The following is a 23,659-nucleotide window of genomic DNA, read 5'->3' on the forward strand; positions in this document are numbered from 1 at the left end:
CCTAAACCGTTCATCTGATTGCAATGAAATTTAGTACAGAAATAGATTAGACTTCTGGCGAGAAGATAGGCTAATTTAAAAAGGGAGTAGTCCAACCAGAAAAGGTGCTCAACCAGGAATTTTGAAATTTACTACTGAAATTTTTATTTGTAAATATCTGTTATTGGTTTTAATTTTGTAGTTCTTAAAACGATGATAATTAGTTATTAAATAACTAAACAATAATTTCTCAAGATTTTTTCAATGGATATGTTTGGATTCGTCTTTTTTTTTAGCATAACTGCTGATTTGATAACATAAATTGTTGAATAAAAAAAATTAAAAAAAAATTATGTATCTAAATTGCACTTCAATATAGCATTCAATTGAATGCTAAATAGTAAATAGTAGTAAATTATTAGGTAGTTATTAACTAAACTAATGTATTGATTTGAAAATTGCGTGAATAATAATTAATTATTTAATTGTATTATTAACATTAAAATATATTAATTATATTTAAGTTCTATAATATTGAATACTACGTACTTGTAATTTTTTAGTATGTGAAATAACTAATTTCAGGTTTTGAGCAGAGTGAAAAATGCATTAGACATATGTATATATATGTGTGTGTGTGTGTGTGTTGTGTGTGTGTGTGTGTGTGTGTGTGTGTGTAAGGTATATAATGAAGTATATAATAACATTTAATACAAATTTACTCAACGATGAGTCTGTATAAAGTTATGAGTTATACATAATATATTTGAAAACATAAGTTTGACCTACTGAATCAAGAAAATACTCATACGATAAACTATTTTCTGAAACAGATACCGTTCTTATTGTCTTTTTTCTCAGGATCGTTTTTTTGCATAAACAACGATTTTTCAATAAATTTAAATTTAACGCATTTATTATTTTTACTTAATATTGAGCAATACTCAAAATCTTATATAAGTCAAATCTTTTTTTTTAAGTTTGTGAAAAAGAAATCAATAAGCATTTTTTTAGGTATCTCGATTCATAAATGTACAATTATTATTGTAAACGCAATAAATAATAATTAGGTATAATGGTATGTGCTTTTGGAAGTTAAGTCGACTATGACTTATGTGTACTATTTCGTAGTATCATAGTTTTGTTCTAAATAACAATTAGATACTGTTACTATCTCAATAAAAATCATCATGTACTACACATATTACATATATTTTAACATCTAAAGAATATCTTCTTCTTCTTTTTTTTTTTTTAATGTTATTGAACAACCAATAGAACTTATTTTTAAAACGTGTCAATATACTTTACATTAATATGACAAGCGGTTTTTCTTTCCATTCTTTGTCGTTTTCATACGGTCGCATCGATACGTTTATCTTGTTTCATCCATTAAATCGGTTACCTACCATTGAAACTCACGATAAAGAGATGATATACAGGCTATCAAAACAAGAACCCACCAGTGGCAGTAAATAAATATTAGTGTCAAACAATATGTCAACACCTGGTAATCGAATACATTTGACGGTGTTCGGTAGTATAAATATGATCATTTCTATTATATTATTACGATATATCTGTAGATACCTATACGATTTATTTATAAAATATGTAAATCTCGCAGAGATGACACGTCTGTACAAAAATGGGATGACAGCAGACGGCGTGTGACATCTTCAACGCGATTGTGTTACCCCCTCGTTGGCATAAACTCCCAAGACCTTTCGACAGATTTTTATTTTATTTGTTCGGGTCGCTATATGTAGCTATATATTATGTATAGTGTCTGACAACAATCGTTATCGTGTATTTTTTTCAAATTGTTATTATTATTATTTGATTATTGTAATATTATGGTTCAACAAGCGTACACACCAACACAAAAGTATTGGCAAACATCGACATTCGACAGACTTTACATCAATAATAAACGTTACAAAAATAAAAGAAAACGCAGTGAGTAATATAATATTTGTAAAATCTCGGGCGTATTAACGAGTGTACGTGTGAGTGTTCGTAAAAAATTTGTAACATGGGAGGAGCTCCACTCGGAACGAATACAGAAAAATAATGTATCGATCCAATGCCTATCTACGCGTAGTATAATCGAAAGCACACAACACTGAAAGGCGACAAGTATCATCGTCGTCGTCGTCGTATCTCATCGAATGGCAGCGCGCTTTTTAAAGTCATGGCGTAATAACTGTAAACACCATCATATATTATAATAATTTCATATTTATATAGCTCACATCATAAAGCTGCGTACGTACGCAATAGTCGTGCAAACATTATAATGTAAAATTATTATAATATATTATATCGAAAGACTTCTCTGCCTGTACGTGCGCGTCGTAATGTGAATATCGCGTAATGAATAATGCAGAATCCGATGATACACGTCATATTATCTCATCGGCAAATATAATATAATATATTATATATTATGATAATATATCCGTTCGCTTGTTCTCAAAACGACGCATTGATATTGCAGCCAAACACTCGAAACTCATCCAATATGAGTCTATACAGACAATTTATGGATTTTTAATTGTACTATTTTTTTTCTTTCATCAGTTACCTATAGATTTATTCCCACTCACCAGCCATCCGATTTCGTGATTCATCATTATACAACGATCCGTGTAAAAATTGCATTAAACACGTTTCAAAAACATTTTAATCGTACGCTTAATGGAATTTTCTATATGCTATGTTCGACCATACGATACATAATATATGTATTTTACAGATATTGTAATATACCTACACTCACTCCATCGTCATTCGTTAAAGAGTTTTAAACATAGGTTTGATTATATTAATATTAATACATATTAATTCAAAGAATACATTATACTGCTAGAAAAATGGTGGAAAAATATCTCGATATTTCTGATTCATAGTTCCTAACATTACAATGTTATAAGCAAGGAAATTTGTTATATAAAAATAATGTTTTCAATTTAATACTAATTTATTTTATTAAAAGTAAATAATAAAAAATATGTTTGATAAGAAAATCAGAAATTATTAATAGTTTATCCATTAAAATATCTGTAAAGTAGAGTTAAACACCGTGCCTAAGCATAACAAAAAAAAAATCTCTTTATAGAATCAGTGTTAAGTTATCCAATATGGAATTGATAATATGTATAATGTACTATAAATAATGTTACTTAATAAAGATTTTTATTTTTTACGTCTGGTAAAATATATTCTTTAGGATACATTTTATGTTGGATTTAATATTTACTATTCAATCTGATGATATTATTTGTAATTTATAATTTATAACAAATTTATTTTTTAAAAATATAAACTTCAACGACTTATTTTAATTATTTACATTTTTTTATTTGGAAGAAATCTGATTAATGGTGTTAAGATTAACAAAGTTCTTTAGATTAATAATACTTTGTAAATTAAGTATAAAAACCAATATTTTGTTATATATTATGTATATCGAATACAGAAATAATATTACAAAAATAAATTTATTATTTGTATGTTAAGTATATTGATGAGAGTCTTCAATGAGCAGTTATTTCACTCAAGATATCAGAAAAATTATTTAAAATTATTATTTAATACCTAAGCTTATTCGTGAATAACATTTGTATATTCTGTTAATCAAATAAAAATATATAAGTACGTTCAAATTATTTCATTAATTATAATTTTAAAAATATTTTATTATGCACATTATACATAAAAAAAATTATAATATATAAATAAAAAAAATATTATTAAATAATATAAATATAATATTTATCTATTATTAGTACAATATATTTATGACGTGTGTGTGTGTTTGTGTGGGTGGGTGCTTGTATAATTTATTATTTAAATGCAATTTTCTTCTTTTTGCGAAAAATATATCACATACTTTTATATTATGTTAATACTTTATAATCATCTTAAAAAAATATACCACTCTTGTAATAGATTTTCTATCAACTGTTTATAGTTGAGACTATATTTTTAAATTTTCTAAAATTACAAAATATTCACTTATCAAAATACAATTTATGTATTAATTCAATTTTATTAACAAATATTACTTTTAAATGATTTACGTTAAATTTATACAGAAATTACTAAGTCATAACTATTATATAGGTACCAAAATAAAATGTTGTCGTTGAAACATGTATTTATTGCAGTAATCTTTTAATTGTTACGATTGTGATATTTGCATATAGCTGCATACAGGTAGGTAATTTTTAACTGAAAAAATGTATAATATATTTGTACCTCAAGTGCTTACTAACATTTTCAATAACCAATAATATTGCAAGTTGCAACCAGTGGAGGATAAATAGACCAAGTTTAAAATTAAAAATATATCGTTAAATGGTATTCTTAGATCAAATAAATATTTTATGGGTTTTGATAAAAAAAATAACAATTCATTTCAAAAGATTTATTAGATTAATTTTTTTTTTGTTTTATCTTACATTATTTATTAGCTATAAATTACCATAACCATTAAAAAAGTATTACAGAATCCACGTCATAATTTCCTTTTTCATATTTGACCGTTACTGTCGTGCAGTAATGAATAAACTGACGAGTGTACCAGGTTTTAATGACTTGTTGGGTTGAGACATGTCTAATTAGTTATTATCTTGTCTGATAAGTTTCAATCTTTTACTGATATTATACATTTTAATTTTGAGTTTTGACATTTTATTTAAATTGACCACGGCGAGGAACTTTTTTTAGTGAGGAGCTATTAGTAGTTAGAGACTACATGATTTCTCTGGAACATTGCACAGTAAATATCGATGTTTGAGTATAACGCGTAAATGTGTGTAATTATTGCGAAAAAAAATGAAAATGGAGCCAGTACCTACATAATATTATCTCTTGAACATTGTCCAGCTAATTATACATCCATGGTATGGTAACAAAAATATACTTAGGTATAAATAAAATATGAGATTTTAGTAACTTTGTGGAATTATGTTAAAAAATGTTAGTTACATTATCTTTGCCTAATGATCGAATTATATTGCGCGTATAGAACTATATACAAACCGTTAAACGGGAGCTGATGCTGATACTGATATTTCCATATAATAATATGTAAAAACTTAAAACTAATGATTATAATTTATAATGATAATATTAATTGTCTTAATCAATTGTCAATGGTATTTCAATTTTTTACGTTACTCGGACGTGTCTATACTCGCAGGTTAGTTGAAGTATATTATAATTTTTATAAGATCTTTGAAATCTATATATTCAATGATAATGTAAGTGGTGTTAATGTTTTGTCATATTGATCTGGAAGTAAAAAAAAAAACACACCGGTAGTGAAGTTCCTTTACAGCTTGTACAATTAGATGGGGTTGCTTGTAAATAAGAATAAAAAAATAAAAAAATGTTTTTGCATCCGATCAAGTTTCCATGTTTATACACACGTACCGGTAATAAAGAATACTGACAAACAAGGAAAATAATATCACAATAATATGTATATAAGAAAAAACCCGAGGCATTTTTTCTTTGCTCGATATGTATACATACATACTTTTATTTTTTGTTCTTAAGACCACTGATTGTTTATTTGCGGGATGTACGGTTTTTTTTTTCACAGTTCGCTAAGCTTCTTTCACTATTCCCAACAATCCTTTCTATACTGCTGTCACGGTATCCTACGTACAATATCTCACAACACCTCTCGCAGCATCGCCCCCGACCGACCACGGTGTAAATATATATATATATGTGGGTAAATAATTATAACAATACACTAGGATATAAAAATTATGAAAAGAAAAAGGCCATTGTGTTGTTGTATATATGTGACTTTTGTTGTGTGCACGACAAGGGCTAAACAAAACTCCACAAATCGAGATGGGTTTCCGGGACAATGAGTTGTACGGTCTGATAAGCCTTTGCTCTGCTTTCCACGTATATAAGTTGGATATTGTTCTTCAAATAATGATATCGTATATAGCGGACGTCTTGTACGGGGGAAGGGCGGGACAGTTCAATTCAATACAATAATTAAACGGTGAAATTTTACATTGATTTTTTTTTTTTTTTACATAAGTAATCATCTAAAATACATAGGAATTTACAAAAAAATATACATTTTATTTTATTTTCACACATATTTTTTTAATTTATTGTAGTATTGGAACTATATGATTTATAAATATTTGTATTGAAAATATTTTTTTTCCGTGATATACTATGAATTTAAATATATATATTAGAACATTATTATAATGAAAACAATAATTATTTTTCTGATAAACACAAATTAAATATACTTTATTTTTTCGATCATTTACTAATAAAATAAAATGTCAGTAAAAATATTATCATGCAGAAATAATAATCTAGAGATGATTTAATATGAATATTGTATATAATATATTAATTATGCGTATTATAATAATACATTACATTATCATACATAGTAATTAAGCTCAATGTAGCTAAATCTGTAGTGTATTTGATGAATAAAAATAAAAATTGATATTTACCAATTATTATATTTTATAGTTACTTTTTTTCACTTACTAAATAAATAGTACATCGTCAAAACGTCCATTGCCTTTTTGTCCATTTTTTATACGCACTTTTATAAAAATCATCTTATTGAGCAATCAAAAAGTATATTGTAAAATGGCAAAAAGGGGACACAAGCAATGTCATTGGAAGTTGACATTTGAAAAGGTGAAGAATAAAGTTAAACGAAGTATGAAAGCAAATTTGTTATGAATAACGTTCATTTAGATTTTTCATTTTTATCCAACTCCAAAATTCGACTATATAAATAAATAAATAAAACGAAAAAAGAAACAGACGCTTTACTGAAAGAGTTTGTTGGTTTAAATGTCTAAAAACGGTTTTTAAAATTAAATATTTCATCATAAATTATTTACCCTAATATTTTAATCCTTATTAATATAAATATATTTATTTAGGTATTACACTATATGTAAAATTGTGTAAAATGTGTAAATTGTATATAAAAACAGATTATTGTAATGGTTTACATTTTTAGCTGAGATCAATTCACATATTGTGTATTTGTATATTATATTAATCAATATTTTATTTTAAAAATAATTTTTATATGTTGATTTTATGAAGAAAATATTTGTTTTAAATAAAATAAATAATTTTTTTTTATTTATTTTATTCATTGTGTGATAGTATACAAGTACTCAGTACCTATTCTAATATTGAAAAATATATTTAATGTACTTTTAATTTAATTTTAGACTTGTAATAAAACTTGTTTATAAAAATAATAAATAATTCTCTACATACGCATAATATCGTATAATAGTAGGTACAAGCTGTCAATTATATTAACAAATCAATAATTCTAAGGATTGGTTGAAAAATGTAAACAATTCTATTTGATTTCAAGAAGAATGAAAATAACGTCAACTTCGCTAAAAATAAAAAAATAATAATAATAATTCTTGAAAACATTTCAAATGCATCCTTAACTTAAAATTACATAATGTTGGTGGCAGATGATGTCTGAATGGTTTTATTCAATTGTAGGAATATCACACTAATGGCACTCCGATTGTGATGAAGGGTTTTGAAATTGTTCATCTTTTATTCCCTTTTTTTATACACAGTTTTCTTTCTTACTTCACATTTTCAGAGGAGTATTGAAAAACCATTGGAATAATTCATAAAAGCTTTTTGGTTGTAGTCCAGTGTAGCTTTTTTTTTTTTTTTACCAAAATAAATTCTCTTCTTTTATACGACACATCGGAGACAGCACTTAAACCTATTACCTAAGCTTTTACATACAATTGGTAATATAATAAACAATTGGTAATATGTATTATAAACTATACGTTATACGTTTTAAATATTTAAGCAAAGCTGTTAAAATTTATTAAAAATAAATTAAATTTTAGCTAAGCATATTAATTAATATCTATAAAAAAATTACCTTTCATTTTCTTGTTAAGATAAATTAGATTTTAAAATTTAAAGTATGCAGTATGCTTGTGTTATATTATTAAACATTTGAATTGTTCAATTCTCATGGCTTTGCTTATATTTCAACTTGATTCGAGTATCTTGGCGTAGAATCCTATATCTTTGTTCAGGGTATAAATATAATCTAATTCACTAACATTTTATTAAAATCGCTTGAATAAAGTAACCTGAAACTTAAATTGCATTTAATATCAAAATTAAAGTATGCAAAAATTCCCGTATAAGGCAAAATGATTCGTTAATTCTCCAAAAAACTCAAATATTTATCCTTTCGCTTATTTTGTACAGTATTTTAAATTTAAATTTCAAATAATGGACTAGAAAATTAGAGAATATTAATATACCTAATACTAATGTATAGATGCGCATTATATATGTGTATACTAGGTGCCCTAGTTATAAACAATCCTTATATATTATACTCATGATTTTCTCTATGATAAATAGTTAATTTTTTTAAATATTATAACATTATAGCAAGCTATGCATTTATAAATATAGCGACAAACATGTACAATGAAACAGCGTTTTTTTACTACTAAGGCACTAACGTATTTTATAACATAGACATAATCATAAGATGCTAGTTGACGTAATTTCCCATAATAAAAAAATAACTTCACAATAATTTTTTTAATTTATTGTAAAGCTTCAAATTATTAAACTTATTTACTGTAGACCAGATTATTTAACTTTAATACCAGTTATACATAATATGTGTGTTTTTTTGGTGTACATGCTATTTAAAAATATAAAAAATTATTATTATATATTATCAAAATTAATTTTCATTCCCATTTTTACATAGAATATTTATAAAATGTTTACTAAATTTAGGTTAAATATGTTATTTTACAGTTTTTGTTTTAATTTTTTTTTTTCTATAAATTCGAATTCTATAGGGATGTGGTTAACCGAAGGAATTTCGTTTTGTAAATGGAAATCTAATATGTTTTTGTGCATTCATCTATATGTGGTTCCCATTGGTTCTATAAAATAAAATAATTATGCATATATACTGGCAATTATACTGTATTATATTATGCTATTTTGTGATAATAAACAATACATATCTTATAAAATAGGTATATAACAATAAATTTTATTTAATAACTACTTATAGCTCCACCGCACTCTTGTTTACGGACACACCTAGTAAATATTATGAAAATAGATACACCTTAAAATGATAAATATTTAATAAGTCAAAACTTAAGTGGTAACACAAAAAAACTCAGGCAGTAATTAAAATTAGAAAATAATTATTTTTTTGTAGTTATTTTTGATACATATTTAGTATACAACTGAAATTTTACTTATGACGCTTACTAGTCACTTTACATATTTCAATTTAATTTCACAAATATTGTACTAATAAATGTTAACAAACATAACGTATAGTAAAAATTACACGTCATAATAATTAGTATTAGATACTCTTAAAGTGCTTCAAGTCCTCAAATAAAAGCGCTCTTTTACAGAACTCGAAATTTGACGCACGAAGCCTCTGAGCACTAAATACGCTACTGAAAACGACAGCACACAATAGAAAATTTAAATTTACTAATCTTTAATCTTCAAGTATTTCAAATTGATTACACCTTAAATCAAGTAAGAATGCTTTTGGTCTTATAATAAAGCGTTACATATTTCTTATAAAAAATCACATTTCGAAGAAGTTTATTCCAAAAATATTTAATTATATTTTTAAATATAACAGGTACGATTTAAATAATATCTATATATAATTTTTGAATAAAAGTTTTTATAAACCTCAATTTATGTAAAATATAAGTAGAATATTACTATATATATATATGTGTGTGTGTGTGTGTGTGTGTGTGTGTGTGTGTGTGTGTGTATATTAATGGATGATAATGCTGTTGATACTAACAAATATACACAAATTATAATGGAATTGCAATTACAAATTATTGTTATAAAGAGTAAAATATAATGAATACTAGTGCCTACATTACATGATAATTGTGTATTTATATATAAATTTAAGTTTTTTCTTAGAATTGTTTTTTTTTTTTTTTTTATTATAATGGAAAAAAAACTCATAATATATAGTGTAAAATCAGATGAAATAATAATTAATGATACATTATGCAGTGTACTTTATATTTTATATGCTTATTAAATTATAATTTTCAATTTTCATATAAAAATATGCAATCCATACCTTGAGGTAATAGGTAAATAGGTTAGGTAACCTAACCTAACCTATAGTAACAAAGAAATAGAAATATACCTAATCTATTTTGAAAACGAAGTAACCCACTGATTATACCGATCACAACTGTGATTTAAATAAATAATTTTTTTTTATATAATATTTTATTAATATATCTACTTAACTTAAATTTGTTTATAATGCTTTAGATTAATACTTTAATGTATAACGATACCTGCAGATCGCTCGAGTTATATTGGAGAGTTTCTAAAATGTTTTTATTAGATGATTAAAGTGAGAGTGGTTAACCTGTTGTGAAAACGTTTATAAAATGGTTTCGCTTCTTAATGTACATATTTAAATTATTTTAAATCAAAAAAATATTCCATTACTATTTTAAAACCTATGTTATTAATATTTAAATTTGAATATCACAGTTAATTTTTTGTTTTAAATCCTTAGTGTGTGTAGTTTTGAGTATTGAACTTAAAATGTTTACGTAATTATTATAAGTATCTATCTACTTAAAGAAATCAAATAAGTATAGAAAATATTAAATTAAAATTTATATTTTAATGATATTTTGAAATTGTTATAATAATAATAAGTAGGTACTAAACTATATTATATAGGAAAACTTGAAATTATTTCACAACTGTAGTTATTTCTGTTTTTATTTTTTTCACACTGTGTATTATTATGATTAACGAAATAATTTTAGTAATAATAATACGCTGGTAATAGTATCAAGATAAACGATAAATGCGTTCCTTGTACTGCAAGTTTTTTTAGTTTTTATATAACACAACTTTTCAGATGCATGTTAAAATGTTATGTATAAGACATATAATCAATAGTATTATTTTGTATGTATAAATATAATATTTTAATATGGTAATATATTATATTATAATAATGATAGATATTCACTAACACTCAGTATAATAGGTATGAATACTACTTTTAAATAATAATGTTCATGTTATATGCATTGCAGTGATTGCAACGCGCAATATTACGTGTTGTAGGTACCTATATAGGCTATAGGTAAGCAGTATTTCCTCTCGATCTCATTAGTGGCATTATTAATGCTGATAATTATTCTGGGCATACAGAACAGAAAAAAAAGTCGTTACTCGGTACTAACATGGGCGGGGCTTTAAACCTAGGGGCGAATTGAAGAAATATTTTAATGGAGGGTTAGCACTTATTACGCGAACGGGCAATGCATTCGTTTGTTGGCACTTGCGTGGTATTTTTATTCACTATATGTTTGTAGCTGGTAAAATTTCAAAAGGAAATTTCGAGTGGTGTCTGGGGGTCGAGAATTTTTATGGGCACCACTCAAATATACATATATTCTTATACTTTTTTATTTATAAAATTCAAATAATTATTATATATAAAAAAAAAAAATGATATGAACATAATAAAGGCATAGGTTTTTTTTCAACGACATACTATTATAGCTAAGGTAAAAAACATGTTTTTTATTTTTAAAACTATATTTACAATGATATTATAATAAATAGTACAACTGTACAACATATTTAGTAAACGGCATCTCTAAAAGAGCCAACATAGTAAGTATTATTTAGATTAATAATTTAATAACGTCTAGAATATTGATTATGGTACGGTGACTCTGATAAAATGATTTGGGTTCCCGGCTTTCGGCGCAAACCTCAGGTTAACTTGATTTTTTTGGCCTCCGTTGACTGTCAAAAACGAGTTCCAGTCCACATAGAAGTACAAACCATTCTTAGGTCGGTCGGGTCCAGGTGTAATTATTTCATCGATTACGGGTGGATTACTGGCAGTCTCGCCTCCACCAAACGATTCGGCCAATTGAGATAGACTTGGATTTGTATCAGCTACCGTAGAAGAATCTCTTGCCGCATTAGCGCCTGCAGATGTTACTTCTACCGAAGTTGCTTCCGAAGATGAATCGACGGATGCAGATGTCACCACGGCTTCGGAGGACGTTGCGACAGACATTGATTCTTCGGTAGAAGTTGTGATATTCACTGTGGGCTCATCGCTCGTTGGCTGTTGACGTTTCACGTCATTTTTGTTCTTTTCCAACAGCATTTGAAGTTCATCGGTGGACAGAGGATCAGGTGGATTCGGTGCTTTATTCAAGGTCTGAGTCTCTGGAACAACAGGCGAATCTAGCAGATCAGAATCGACCTCTTTGGAGTTATCGTCGAAGAACACTTCATATCCGTTAAAGCCGTTGTTATCGGTAGGCTGATCAATAGCAGATATGGCTTCCGTTATGTTTTCTAATTTCTTTTGAATGGCATCCTGTGACAATGAAATAGTATTGTTATCGTCGGCCAGCAGTCGTATATTTGCCACTATTTTTGCTATCCGGTTAATATCTACAGTTTTGACGTTGGAGTCGGACGGATTGAACACATGGTCCCCCCGGTTTGATGCACTTTCGAGCAGCGGTTGAAATTGCGATATGTTTACTTCACTATTGCCGGTTTCAGCTAGAATTGATTTCAATAATTTTTCATCCACGGTTTCTGTAGCTGTGACATCGTCGTTTCTCCTCTGTGATTCGTTAGAATTTGTATTAATCGATTTACCCGATTTCGGATTATCTAATAGTCCGAAATTGTTTAGAAAATCTTTCATATCATCGTCGATTTTCATATTTCTGGCTTCGGGGATTTTCTTGAACTTAGTATACGCATTTAAATCGACAGAAGGGCCGATATTTTTTTTTTGTGCATTCCTTCCTTGCATTGCTTGCAACATAATCTCAGTTCTTTTATCATTTGTTAAATTGCTGTCTGGCGCTGTTACAAATATAGTTGGTGTGGACGACGGCGGTGACGGGTCTGTTTGCTTGTTTACGCTCATTGGATATCCATAGTTAAGTGGTGATTCACCATTAGGGATTTTTGGTACAGAAGTTTTACTGTCCGTGACACCGTTATTCATTTGTGGCATTGGCGTTTTTGAATATTCAGAATCGGGTTGTGGTGTAACGTAGTTAATATCTTTCTTCACGTTTAATGCATTATTATCTGAACGACTTACTCGAGAGTTTTTTGAAAAATCGTTCAAAAAATCTAGGACTTCACCACGAGTCATTTTTGGAAAACCAGATGATTCCAAATATTTTTGTACGCCTTCCACTGCAGAATCGAGTTGTTGTCCGTTTAACGGGAAACCACGTACCAGTGAAACAACGACTAGCAACAGTGTAAAAACCTAAAACAAGAAATAAAAATATTATTAGATTTGTTAATAAATTAATATATTTAAGCGGGAATCGTAAAAACAAATAAAACGAAGGTTGAAAGCGGATAAAAGTAGTTAATATAATTATAATATAAATAAGTATAATTATAACAAATCGAACGACCTTGAAGTATATTTTGATCACATTGACCATGTTAAGTCGTTTATTTGAAGTGTGATTAATTAATATTGTAGTAGGTATGTATGTATGTGTTGATGAGAGTATATTATTAATAAGTACCTGACACAAAATTAACTTGACAGTTGATAAGTCTATATATATATATATATATATATATAATATATATTATAATATAATATACGAGTATAGTTAGGTACTGATATTCTTAAATAATTATATAATATATATTTTAAAATATTTAATGAAAACAAAAAGTTACAATAAGTTACTCTCAATATTTAAGAATTATGCATTATAACTCAAGTAATTTAAAATGAAAACAGAAGTTTTTATTGTAGGCTTTAAACATTAATTTATCAAAATCCTTAAACTCATATCAATTTCATAAATATTGAAAACTAATATCTTTAAGTAATAACCTTGTTTAGTTGTTATTAATAATACAAAGCAAATTACTTTAAGAAAAACATAAAAGTTGTATATTGTATATACATAGACAATATTTTTTATTTGTACGCGAATGTATATTAAACTGTAACTATCTAGCACTTACCAATAATATTAAATAAAATACTAATATAATTTGATATTCAATATTCATTCATTGATGTACACTTATTTTAATAAATTACATTAAAAAACGTGTCTGTTTACGTAATTTGTTAAATATGTTTAAAAATATTAATTTGAATCAAAGTCTTATTTGGTTATACTTTACATGTCTGAATACAAACATTGTAGCACCATCTACACATTAAAAAAGAAGTTCAATAAAATAATATTATAAAACAACGAGATGAATATAGTAACGCCATCTCGTGGTAAACTGCTTGCTATTGTTGCTTGTAAATGTCATTCCTAGATGTCAGTAATATTATAATATTTTAATTAAAATAACATTATTTTAACCCTTCTTAAATTATTACGATAATATTACGTATTTAGTTAAGACAAATATTACATCAGTAAACATAGTAAAGCTTAAATCTTGCTATGTAATAAAATAGATATTTACAACATTAAAAAAATAATACTTGTATAATAATTATGAGTTATAATTATACTATTAATTTTGTATTATGTATGTAGGCACTTTTAATGAAGATAAAAAAAAAATCCAATAGAAAGGAAGTGAAAAACTTCGTTAAGTGGATAACCGCTCTGCTATATAATAGGACATGTCAAGTGTACATCGGCATTGAGTAGGTCATTGTAATAGAAACGTAAATTCAAAATAGTTTTTTATGAGCGTTTGAAGATAAAAATATGTTGACAAATAAGAAAAAAAGATTTTTTTGTCAACTTGTTTTACGTTAATAATCCCGTATTTCTTAATTGTTTTTCCATTCCATTAGAAAAACGATAAGAAAAAAATTATAAATCTATTAAAGTAACTACCAGCTTCCGTAATATGCTAATAATAAAATAAATTATTATAATATTACATAACAATATCTAAAAATGTACAATATGAAATATATTTATAATAATATAGGGTGATAGACAAGGCCGTAGCCAGGAGTGGTCAGAGTTCAACCCCTCCCCACCGATTTTTTTTTTTTGAAATAAGACTGAATAGTTAGAATTTCATATTTTATTACATAATATAACATATTTATACATTAACACCTCCCAAAATATTTTTCTGGCTACGGCCTTGGTGATAGATTGTCATAGCAAAGAATATTTTAACGTATTAACAATAATTTATCATTGACTTGAAATTTAATATATAAGTATATTACACTATTGTCTACTTAAGTAACTTTTTCCAATGAAAATAATACGTACTATATAGCAGTGATTATCTAATTTCTCCTGATTATTTAGATTGTAGAACGATATAATATATTGTATTAATGATTGACTGATGTGTGTGTGTGTGTACAGTGTACAGTGCTATGATAAATAGTTGATAAAATGCTACTAGTCTCATATTTGAGAGTGGTTTTTGATTAAACGTTTAGCTAGTTTATACTTAGGAGAGGTCAAAATTAAAAATGCACAGTATTTTTTAAAACACATTAAAAAAACAAAAAAAAAAAATTAAAGAAAAACGGAAATTTTTATGGAGAACAAGTTTTTGACAAAGTTGATTTTGTTTTTTGGTTGTAATTCGAAAAACAAATATTCGTAGATTTTTTTTATTTTCACTTAAATTTTATATTATTATTTTCTATTGATGATATAATTTTCAAAATATTCTGATTCCTTTTGAGTGTTTATAATGATAAGAAATTTCGATTTTTTTTTTTTTTTTTTGAAAAAAAATTCTATAAATATCGTACAACATTAACCTCCCCATAAATTTAAATTAAAAATTAGTTTTGTCAAATAGTTATTAGTCAATTGGTTATTAGTATATTGAATATTGGATATAAGATGCTCTTGTATCTGTATAATTATTATAAAAATACTTGGACGATAGGCACAATTTTTTTTTTGTATATATATTTAAAGTTTTAATGTTTACAATATTCTTCAAAATTACAAAAATGTACTATTTATATTTTTTTTATAATATATAAATTTAAATAAATAGTAAATAATATAAGTACTAAGTAATATATGTATATTGATTTTCAATTCAAATATTAATGGAACGTGAATAAAAAATTTACAATTTTAGACATTTTAAAAAAAATGATAGAGAAGCCATACTAGATTCATTTGTAAAAAAAAATAGAAAACTATATTATTTTAAAATACATATTTTTTAGTCTCATTATAAAGAGTTTTCACTATTTATCTTTTTTTATATATTTAAATTTAAAATTTAAGTATACGTATGAGTAAATCAGTATATGCATATTATAGAAACCTATGTCTAAAAATCACGCTTACTTTTTGTATAGTATTTTGGGTAATTTTATATTTTCAATTGCAAAGTTTTTTTGATATGCAATAAAATATTTTTAAATATCAACCCCCTCTAATATTATGGAAAATTTCCGCGTATGGGTATGGTATAAACATCGTATATTATTATAGGTAATTAAATTGATTCTGTTAATATAATACAAACAATGTTTTTGGAAAAATTAAATCAATGAAAATAAAGTAAATTACAGTAGCTATATCAAAACACCTATACATATATATATATGTAATATATATTATTATTTATTAATAATATAGCCCTTCAGACTGTCCCTTCTCAAAAACGTTTTTTGTATACAACATTGATATATTATTGAATTGAAATATAATGCGCTCATTACAGTGGCTCATAGAGTGGTATCCAATTGCTAATTTTTTTTTTACGATTACTTTAACAAGTAATATTTCCCTATGTAAAAACCATATCATATTAATTACCTGAAACTTCTCTCAAATTTGGAGCATTTTTTTACTTAAAATTGTAGTTAAACACATAACAATGTATAGAGTAAAAATAAAAACAACACTACACTATTGCACTAATACATTTACATTTACATTTATTGCTCTACTCAAAATCTAAAATGTTTTAGTAAATACAACTTTCACAATGTTATATTTAATACCTATATTAACCTATACATTAGTATATATATTATATATTCTTAAATATTTCTTGAGAAATGAAACATAAAAAGAGAAATTTTAGAATAACCTTCTCTGCCAACAAGTTAGCTGACGAAAGTTATTCTGCAAGAGAACTTAAATAAGAAAAAAGTATATTTACATATTATTATATGTTATATATAAATTATAACGTCAAAGATAAATGTAAAAATTGAAATGAAAAATGTAACATTAAATAAATATATTTTTCATTAATCATAAGGCTCATTAATATCAATTTTATATCAATATGGTTTACGTTTATTTTAAAAAATTAATTCTTTATTTTTAAGAAATGTATTTGTACGTTAGAGTTAGAACAACAAACTAATAAATTTTCTAAGAATATAGTCATAGTGCATGTTAAACGGTGTCCTGGGGTGTTCTGATTTTTTTTTTTAAATAGTTTGAACATTGAAACTCCATTATCTTGTTCACTTTTTAGTTATAATATACTATAGAGTATATTATTTATATTATGTTTTCCTATATAAATATAATATGTACATTTTTAGATTCATATAATACTTCAATTTTATCGTTTTATTATAAACCTACAACATTTTTACTTAACTATAGTAAACAGAAAAATTCGTAGTACATATAACTCGTCTAATCTTAAAACAATCAAACTTTATAAGATGTTTTATTTTATTTTAAAATCTTTAACTATCTACTAATAGTTATTGTAATTGTATTGAGACTTTAATTGTAAGAAATTTTATAATTTTAAAATTCCATTAATTTGATACTTAAGAGAAAAATGCCATTTACTTTTTTATATAATCAGGAAAAAAATTAAAAAGAAAAAGTAGACAACCAAATATCTAGTTCAAACTTTGGTTTAAAATGCAAAACATATTATATGTAAGAACTTCTAAGAAGCCTTCACATACATTAATTTATATTAAAATTAAAATTGAACATTTCAAAAATCCATTTCACCTATCATGGCTATACTCAATGACGAGTAACATTCGATATCTGTCTGTCACCTACTATATAACAGCTGAGCAAGTTTTACAGTTTTGTTTGATTTAATTAATTGAAGCGATAATTAGAACTTGCCGACCTTCTTTTAAAATTATGTTAAGGAGATTTATATATAATATTATATTATTCTATAAATGTTTATTAATGATTTACTTTAACTAAAGAGTACATATTTGAAATAAAATGTCATAATAATTCGTTTTAAATTTTTTTCCAATAATATTTTATATTGAAAATAATCGTTTGTATTATTTTAAATAACAAACTTATTATGAATCATACTAAGCATTAAATAAAAAAAAAATGTTCCAATTATTTTCTTTCATTAATCAAAATGTAAAAAAAAAATTGTATAGCAGCCTATAATATTGTTTGAACAATTAATAAATCAGTTGTTTTGTTATATATTTTAGACAAAATAGCATAGAAAAATATTTTGTAACAGCCAGGGAACGTTAAATTTTATAAATGCAAATAGTGTCAATAAGCTGGCAATAAAGTAGTATTGGTAAGTACAGAGCTATTATACGTCATAATATGTATAATAGTGTCATTTTAATGACGGTCATAATAGTTTAGACCAGACATATTATTGCGATAAAACACACAAAGATACGTTATGTATATAATACTATAATAGTATGTTGTTTGGAAAACGGATTTTTAACGGTTTCATCAAACTCGATCGTCAATGTTGCAGTTGTTGCATTTGTTGTATGTTATTATAGATATCATGCGACTACACAAATAGTATTATTTATTCATGTTAGAAAGTGAAATGAGTGAAAGTGTTGTGTGAGTAATTTTGATGTATTATTCAATTCCCAAGGATAATGTTATGTTACTACTTACTGTCCACCATTAAAGGTAGAACGATGCAGACATAACGTCTTTAAATGAATCATTGAATACCTATATTATTAATTGCGTTATTAGTTAGTATATATAATATATATATATGTATATATGTATTCACTATAAATTATATCAAATCACTACACTAATTAAAATATATTATGTATAGGTACCTATATAGCTAGAAAAATTAGAATATTATAATTGCACGTGGCGATTGATGTAGGTATTTAACAAAGTAATATGCGGGAAACGCGAAGTTCGATGCACTTTTATAAGACTTAAGGTCACGTATACGGTGAAAGTGTATGATGTAGATAATGAAAACATAGATTTAAAAAAGCGGCTTTACTCGTTATGTGAACGAGGTGTACTAGACGTTGGTATGTTAAACACACAACCGCATTATGGTGCATAGGTATTAAATTATAATATAGTATTTGTAATTTGTATCCTAGTTAAATGAATCACAGCTAGAATTCATCGATCGCAACATTACGAGTGTTTCGAAAAACTGTAAAAAAAAAAAATAATAATAATAAAAATAATAAACCACCGTCTTGCGTAATCGCACTTTATTTAGTTGACCCGATGTCCTTGAAGTGATCAAACATTAAATAGGTACTTATTTAAAAGAAAAAAATGCGTCTGGTAAACACGAGGGTATCTCATGCGTTCGCTATAGCTGCGGTATTTAATAATAATAAGAAAAAAAATTAATTATGCCAGACGACGGATTCCAGTATAATATAATAATAATATATTTTAATGACTACGGCGGAAAAGAGTCGTCAGTCAACCGCGATGATATCAACACAACGGCTTTTTACCCGACTTAAAGAATATGGTATTGTGATATTATGTAATAACAGCGATGATGACGATGATGATAGTAATTGTAATAACCATAATAACTATACACGGTACGATATGCGCGAAGGAGCGTGGAGAAAGTAGTAAGTATTGAGCAATGATTATGATGCGTAAATACCTATTGTTTGTTCTTATTACATACCCACTGTGAGAAAACAAACCATTCTGTTGTTTTAATTTTAATTATGATTATTAATGAATATATAGTAGATCTTAAAACAGTTAAAGCTGCACACTATTATAAATTATATAGATCTCTCGCGTGATACTATACTTGTTACGGCTAGTGCAATAATATCGAAACAATGTTACGTGCTAATTTATAATGTTATTATAATCTTGTGACAACATTTTTTATAAACATCATATTTGATGAGATAGAGACCAGTTTACTGTTATAAGCACTTCAAAACAAACTCACACTCGATTAGATCTATCTGTTTATGTTCGATGAGTTACAATGATCTACAAGCTAGGTATTATCATTATTACAAAGGTCATAAAATAATACTTATAATATGACTTACTTTATATTATTATCATTATAAACATAGTCATAGGATGATTAATCAAAATTTTATTCGGATTTTTCGTGGATTTGAATCTTGTTTACGTTAAATTGATTGTATGTACAATAAAAGTAAACTATTTCCAAATAATGAAGTCATACCATTAGGTAATACCTAGTTTTGATGACGAATTTTCAAAATATTAGTAATACTTGTTAAAATAAATGTATAATATCTCAATCTTTACAATACGTATTTGTAAATAACTCTACACTGATATCAATTTTCCAAAACAAAAACTACGTTTTATAACGATTATGTATGTTTGTATAATATACACCTATAAGCTATAATATAAATATATACTTAGTCATAATTATAACTTATCATTGTAAAATAAGTTAATGATATCAGAAATGTGAAAATGTGAAAAATGTTGAAAATATTTGTTTTTCAAACATTCGATAATACGGGTCATTGAGCACAATCAAAGAATCTAAAGTTATATCTATTATTGTCTTAGAAAAAGATTAGATTAAATTAAAAGTATCTGCTAAATTTTTTTACACTATAATTATAAAATATAAATAAAGGCAATTTGAACACTGCGGTTTTAACATCGTCATTTATAGTAAAATTGTATATGTAAAATGGGTTATTCCCAAGACTTTTTTAAATTATGACTAATATTCCAAACCATATTTATTTAATAGTACTTTAGTAAAATTATATACATTTTTTTTTTTTAAAAAAAATTAACTTTTATTCAAGTATCAAATACAATCTTACGTTCATCTTATATATCACAGAAACTCAGAGTTTAAATTATAAAAGTCAGTTTTCCAATTTCATAAATGCCATAGTGAAGTCCCCTATTTCGTATCCCATCCCTTGAGAAACATTTATCATCGTTTTTTCCTTTTTGAAATGACATTACTGAAAACGTTTATGATTTCAAAATTCTTGTTTTTATTTATTTGAAACATCATTAAGTAGCAATATATTTAATATTTATATATTATAATGTATTAATAATTATTAATATTAATAACTAAGAATAAATATATTTATTTACAATATTTACATTTATTAATTAATTAATTAGCATAAGTAAAACCTAATAACATTAAATATGTATGTAAATTCATTTAATATTCTATTTTTTCAAACCAAATCAAAATAATATTTTATTATTGTATACTAACAATAACTTGAATTTAAAAAATATTTATAATATTTACATCAAATTAACTATCTAACCTTAATTCTTAAGTAATGTTATCATTTTATCAAACATTATATGTTATTTTTAATATTATAATTTATACTGAACAAAATATTACATAATAAAATATATTTGATAATGTACTAATAGTTGTATCCATAGATACATAGTAGGAACCTATATCCTATATATATAATATATATTAACACTAAATCCTGTCCATTTTTCTTAGTACTTATATTATAGTCAGGAAATCGGAAAATCAATCATATTACTTGCATAAACTAAATTTACAACGTTTACGTATTATAATTATTCGTAATGTAATCATCAGAAAACTCTGCAGTAGGTGCCGAGCATAACTCGTTATGGGGTAAATTACTGTAAATTGTAATGTATAAGTTAAATTTGAATTCAATGATAAATCATTGAATACGAAAAATGATAGTGAGCGAAGATAACGGTTTGTCAGTCAATAATATTTCAAAACGTATTTGTATTGCTATTATAAAGGAATTTATACTTTACTATTAGTATACACTATACCTATATGGTAAGTTAAATACATTTTCACCAAATACATTGTATTTATATTATCATTAATATTTAGTTATTAAAATTGTATACATCAATTATATAATTTACCTATTATTATATTTTTATTGAGACATATTAATAAATAGCTCGAGAAGATTCAAAATATTTTTTAAATTATACAACGAATAAAGAAAGTTTAACATAAACATTAAAAAAAAATATTTATCAAGTACTTACAGTAGGTAATTCATTATTTAATTATAACAAAATCCGAAAGTCAACTTTATCAAAAACTGGTTTTGTGTAAAAATTCCAGTTTATCCTATTTTTTTTTCTAAGTTATTAACAAAAAGATTGACAAATTTTCACTTTTGACATAGCTTAATTTATATTATATATATTTCATATATAGATATAATAAGAAATTCATAAGTAATAAATAAAAATTATTGATGCAATGTAATTTAAAATAATAAAATTATATATTATGCATATTTAATAACTTCACCTAATTAAAATTCCAAATAGCAATGTAAGAATATTTAAAAATTTAAGTACCTAACCTATGTACAATATTATTGAATGCAGTGATGGTGCAATGTAGAATTCTACATGGATAAATGCAGAGTAAAGAGATAAGTTAATTTTAGCAATCCTTACACATGGTAATATAATATGTGCTTGAATAATTAATAATAACCAATGTTCACATAAAACAAAATATTTATATAGCTGCACCACTAAGTTTACAAATGTAATAATATTTAGTGTAAATTGTCGTGCTAAAATACATATTATATGACGTATAATCGGCTTAGTTTCTATTCGCTACAATAATCTCAGGTCATAATATAGAATCTCACTCTCGTAAAGTCGCATCAAAACCACGACTGGTTATATTAAGAGTATACTATTAACTAAGTGAAAGTGTTCAATAAAATTGTTAAGTAAAAAATATTTAAATATTTTTAATATGATTCTATTTTAGATATCTTATTCCAAGAAAAAATTGTTAGGAAAAAAATGTACTTACCGTATTCAGTCTACGGGGGTGCAAAGGACTCGGCGTTCGCGTAAGAATCATTTTAGTCTAAAAATCACACGTATTGTGTGCACTTGTATCTCGAAAAAAAATAAAACACACCACTGTTATATTGTAAACCAGTCGAGTATTAATAATTCTAATGGTAAACGAACGAAACGGTTTTTTATCATTTATCTTGAATGCCCACGACCAAAATGTATCAGTCACTAAAATACGACTGGCCGGTAACAGTATAAGACGTACACATACTCAACAGTCCACCCAATCCATTAATACGTAATACGACTCCAGTGTAATATTATTATACGACGAGTTATCCCACTTCTACACGACGCTATATTATTACCACTACTACGCCGCCTCTCACCAAGTTCCGTTGAAAACTATCAGTTTCATTAACGTAAACGTAAATTTAAAACTGTTAACCGAACGTCATTACTTTTTCCCTTTATGCAAGTCATAGTATTTATTTCTACTATATTATGTTATAATTTAATGACCGAAAAGTTTTTAAAAA

General features: G+C 25.6%; 1 protein-coding gene across 1 annotated transcript; it reads right to left on the bottom strand.

The window, feature by feature from the left end:
* Nucleotides 1-11,629: 11,629 nt before the first annotated feature.
* On the bottom strand, nucleotides 11,630-23,416 carry LOC114127043 (uncharacterized). Its single transcript, XM_027991139.2, has 2 exons — nucleotides 23,131-23,416; nucleotides 11,630-13,387 (listed from the first exon to the last, which is right to left on the bottom strand). The coding sequence occupies exons 1-2, from the start codon at nucleotides 23,179-23,181 to the stop codon at nucleotides 11,789-11,791; spliced, it is 1,650 nt and encodes a 549-aa protein (XP_027846940.2). The 5' UTR covers nucleotides 23,182-23,416; the 3' UTR covers nucleotides 11,630-11,788.
* Nucleotides 23,417-23,659: the final 243 nt, after the last annotated feature.

The sequence above is a fragment of the Aphis gossypii genome, chromosome 2, assembly GCF_020184175.1.
Source record: "Aphis gossypii isolate Hap1 chromosome 2, ASM2018417v2, whole genome shotgun sequence".
Taxonomy (NCBI): Eukaryota; Metazoa; Arthropoda; class Insecta; order Hemiptera; family Aphididae; genus Aphis; species Aphis gossypii.